The sequence below is a fragment of the Colossoma macropomum genome, unplaced genomic scaffold (genome assembly GCF_904425465.1).
Source record: "Colossoma macropomum unplaced genomic scaffold, Colossoma_macropomum, whole genome shotgun sequence".
Taxonomy (NCBI): Eukaryota; Metazoa; Chordata; class Actinopteri; order Characiformes; family Serrasalmidae; genus Colossoma; species Colossoma macropomum.
Window position 1 is genome coordinate 2,267,667 of NW_023494805.1, and position 4,958 is coordinate 2,272,624.

Here is a 4,958-nt window from a genome sequence, read left to right on the forward strand (position 1 = left end):
AGTGGACAGTGCTTGAATGAAACTATGAGGTTCAGTGGGCTTTGTGTTGAGAAGAGCAGCCTCTTCTGTTTCACTCATGGACGTTTGTGTAGATGTTCTCTGTGTTTGAACAGCTGCATTTGTAGCTGTCATTGGATATGCAGGTACAATATTTATATCTCTTGCTGAAGCCAAAGGAAAACGTGCAGATGTAATTGTTGTTTCAGTTTCCAGTGAACTTACATCACCATCTGTTTCAGTCATATCTGAGAAAGTTTTAGATGTGGCTTTTGATATTTCTGATGAAGTTTTCAGTGTTGTTGATGTCTTTGATAAAGGTACATGCACATTTGTAGAAGACGCTGCTTTTGAAGACAGAGAAAGAGTTGTTTTAGATTCTTCTGATGAATGATTGGTTGTTAATGAATTCTTAGTTGAATCGTTATCAGTTGCAGACATCATTATAGTATTTCTAAGAGTTTCAGCAGTTGTCCTTGAAACAGAAAGTGTTGTGGGTTCAGCAGCGAGTTTTAGAATTTGTTGTCTGTTAGGTTCTCCCCCTGATGCAAACTGTAAAACAAAAGAAGTTGTTTTTTTTCATTAATTTCTTCTTAAACTCAAACACATTGCGCCTGACAGGGAAATCTGTAGAGTTTATAGGGTCTTACACTAGAATACTCATTACTGAGCAATTGCAGATCTTCCAGAGTCACATAGATGGAGTATTTGCCAAAGTTTACCCAAAGCCAGGCGGTGATTGTATTCATTTTGGATCCACAAGGTAAGCCTGCAAAGTGAGGAACTGGTAAAAACAGAGCTCTACACTGAAAAAAACAGAATGAAAGATAGCATCCACATTATGAAGCAAAGAATTAGAGACTGAGACTGTGTGACTACCTGAACTGTTGATTTTTTGAGATTCCAGGTAATGAATGAAAACAAGTGTAATTTCCTGCTTTGTGATCAAAGTCATTTCCTCAAATGCCACGTTCAGGCCTTCAACACTATTTGTGAAATGTAAAATTCATGTTAGCTCTATTTTACATAAGCTGGAAAACCTTTTCTCACATTTTCACAACTGTTGGAAAATTAAAAAAAAAACTGCTTTAAAGAGTATATGCACTCACATCACATGGTAAATGGCACAGTCGACCTCTGCCATTATGGTTGTTAGCATTTCTGTGGTCAGACTGGGGAGGAGGGGAACAAGTTTACTGTTGAACCAGTCACTCCAGTTACCCATTGAAAATTCTGGGAAATGATCCCTGATGATGTTGAAGGTCCGATTCATCATGATGGCCCTCGCCATGGGATTAATTTTTAAAGCCTTTCAAAACAAGGGAAGGAAAAAAAAGTCTGTCACTCTCTGTTACATGTTCAACTTACACTGTAGCTTTTTTTTGGATTGTTAACCAATTTGTCTCCCAGTGCCACTTCTCCCCAAGCTAGCTAAGTCTCTTCCTATCACCTGATTCTACCAGCCTGGCAGAGTGTGGGCTAGCACATTCTTTCTCCAAGACATGTGAAGAAAGACACTACATATTTCATGCTGCAGCTCATCCTAAGTCACTGGATAGCTACGTGCTTTTGAAGGTAAAAGCTAACCATTTGTATGCACAATCAAACAGATATGTGTACCTAGATAGCATTACATTGAATGATAGAGGGAGTGGGAAACAAGGCCATCCTTTCTACCTAGAAAGCTGCACACTGAACAACAGAGGTAGAGACAAAGGGAGAGCAGGACCAGTTGGACCAGCTGTGGATCCTCACAAGCATTAAAAATGTTTTTCTTTATATAGTAGAATGGATACACTCATTATTTTACTTTACCTTTGAGTTTTGGGCCAGAGCCACCAAGAATTCATCAGTGTTTTGCAGAGCATTGCCTTCTTCCAAATAGTTGAAGAAAATATTGATCATCTTTGTGTTGTTTAGTGATGTACAAAGTACTGTAAATTCAGCTATTTGGGATGGACTCAAGAATCTCAGTGATGAAAACTGCATTCAGAGAATGATAAAGAAAAAAAATAAACATTGAAAGATTAAAAAAATAGAATATTTTTCATGTTTCCTTCCATTCTGAAATGCATATTAGACAATGCTTCAATTAGTGAATTTCCAATGGACACATTTTAGTTTTGATATTGTAGTTGTACCTCTTCGGTATTTCTGAAGAGCACCCCAATGTTCTTCTCTACCCATTCTTTGATGTCAGTCACATTTGAAACACAACCTGGATCTGACATAAAAATAGACAGTCATTAAAATATCTGTCCATGTTTTCCTGAGCTCCCACAAAACACTACAAATAACTAACATTTCTGTTGTGCTTTGTAATACTTCTAAAATGATCTACAGTACTTTGATCTCCTATGAAATTAATACAGTACTGTTTGTAGTACACAATAGTAAACAACAATAATTGTCCAAATTTACTTTGCAATTACTATATAAATGTTCCTGAGGAATGTAGCTGTTCTTGGTACCGTTCAAGCTAGTTTTTAAACTGATATACTTAAATCATTATTCATACCTGAGGTATCTGTTCTGGACAGGTAGGCATTGATGAAGTGGGTGTAGATCATTTTCTGTTTTTCTTCAGTTATCAGCTCACTCTGTGTGCTCAGAACCCTTACACTGGCAGTTAAAAAGGATATAATAATAGAGTGCAGTTGTAATGCCTAATGTAAGATTGTCATCTCATAGTGGATATCGTAATATGATCTGATAATCTTCTGACAACAATGAAAAGCAACCTTCCTTAATATTTGTACGTTAAAGTTCAAATTTGTTTTTGTATACTTAGACAAGTGGATATATAGAGAAGATTAATAAGTATTTTTGCATTTTTGGTTTCTTTACATTTTAATTACAGCACTTTCTGTCTTTAGCTTAGGTAAATGTTTGCTAGATCATGTTTAATGGGTGAGATGCTTCAGATTGTATTGCATAAACACACCTAACAGGGCTGCATACACGTGCTTTGGGGTTTTGGCTTTTGCTTTTCTCTGGTATAAATCAAAAGGAAGAACAGAAAGCAATTCAGAATCATACCAGAAGTACTTCTGATTAACTGCTTTCCAAACAGTAATACACTGAACCATAAAACAAGCATGAAATAATAGGCAATATTGGGATTATGTTCCATATACAGCATATCAGGGTGCATAATGTAGTATATAATGACTAGTACAATAAAGTATCATATATTTTACCTATTCATATAGTAAAGCTTTCAAACATTATTAATTTGCATATAGTATATTGAAATGGTCAGCTCTAGGTTCAGACAATCACATATTGTGTCTAGACCACAGTCAGCTAAGTTGCATTTTGTTATAAAAAAAAAAAGACTGGTCTATTTCCCTAACATGTACAGAGCAGAATAGCAGGGATATATGGCCTTCTTTCTGAAAACTGTGACATCTATCATTTCAGCACATTTAGGGGGCATAAATTATGAAGTATTGGGAACCGTAGGATCCTGGGGCCGTATTACAGAAACTTCCTATCTTTTTGTCTTAACTCATGATCTGACAGGTCAAGATAAGATTTTTCACAAATTTGTATTACAGAAGCAAATCTGATCTTAATATAAGAATCTTATCTTCCAGCATCTTATCTCAAGTTAGGAAATCTTAACTTACTCGACTGAAGTCGACAATCAACTGTCATGTCTGTTACCTAGCAACCGACCATACGTGCACAGCTGAAACGTAAACACATAATCAAGTTAATTAGCCAGATAGCTGCCATTACAGATGTAAAAAGGTCAAATAAAACTAAAGCGCGATAAATTGCGAGTTAAGAATATTGTGTCAGCACCCCCTGCTGTTTATCAGAGCGTCGCTGCTCTCCAGTTTCAGTTTAATTTCCAAACGCTTTAGCCGTGCGCACTAATGTTATTCCTCTTAATAAACAGACACACGTTCAGCTCTGTCTCCTCATTATGCACCACCATCACTGTAATGTTGTATCTAATGAGTTTTTATCAAACATTAACACCTGAAGGTAATAAGAGGGGATGATTGTGTGAAGATCGTGTCTGCAGCGCCTGAGTTTTTAAAAAACGCTGTTTAAAAAACTCACAAATCAAAGCACCATTTTTAATGTAGCTAAATGTAGCATCATTATGCTGGTTATAGTGAACTGTGCTGCCATTCACTGCATAAAACAATAGAAACAGGCAATTAAAACAGAAGTTAGGGGTTGTCTGGGGTTGTCTTAAAGTTAAAGAGTAACTACACCCCACTATTTTCAGCTGACTCCACCACAGCACAATTTGAAAAATGCCCAAAAATGGGAGGGGCATGCTGGGAGGGACACTGCAGTGATGTTTGGGCTTGGAGGTGGGCCTTCAAGGGAAACCGGGCAGGCTGGGCTGCTGTGTTTTTAGAGCTAGCATACATTAGCTACCAGAAAATATGGAGAGAGACAGAATCAAACGGCACTTTTGCTACTAAGAGTCTTATGAGGTTGACAATTTTTCTCTACTACCATCTCCATCTTCAACGAGGGAAGGTGTTTCTGATCAGGGAGTGCATCTTGAGCCTTAACAGTATAAGCCATTTCGATATTTTTCGAAAGATGTGTTCACACTTTAAGCAAGGCTGGTATATTTTATTATTACAAAGCAGCGCATTTCAGCTGTTAATGGAAAAAAAGGTCTTAGGGTGTAGTTACTTTTTAAGAAAATATTTAGGATATTTTGGCAACTTATAATGTTTTTGAAATACTGTTTTCTTATCTGGAAATAAGATAACATAAGATTGTAGACTTAAGAACTATTGTTCTTGTCACGCATTGTACAAACTCTCAGACGGAAACAGACTTCATTTCCCAAGCTCCTTTGGAAGATCATGTGACTTCAAACTTCCCTTCTGAATCAGAGTCCGAAGCGGACTTCATTACTCACAAGTCAAGCAGGGATCATATGACTTCTGACAAGCACTCACACACCTATCAGCACTCCCAAT

The 4,958-nt window shown here is 37.0% G+C and overlaps 1 protein-coding gene across 1 annotated transcript in view; it reads right to left on the reverse strand.

Annotated features, from left to right (window-relative positions):
• The window catches only part of LOC118826037, a 22,983-nt gene extending 20,416 nt beyond the window's left edge, over window positions 1-2,567 (reverse strand). Inside the window, exon 1 of the mRNA XM_036596929.1 lies at window positions 2,516-2,567. Coding sequence (XP_036452822.1) covers window positions 2,516-2,567 — 52 coding nt within the window. The remainder of the gene's footprint in view (window positions 1-2,515) is intronic.
• Between the last annotated feature and the right edge of the window lie 2,391 nt (window positions 2,568-4,958).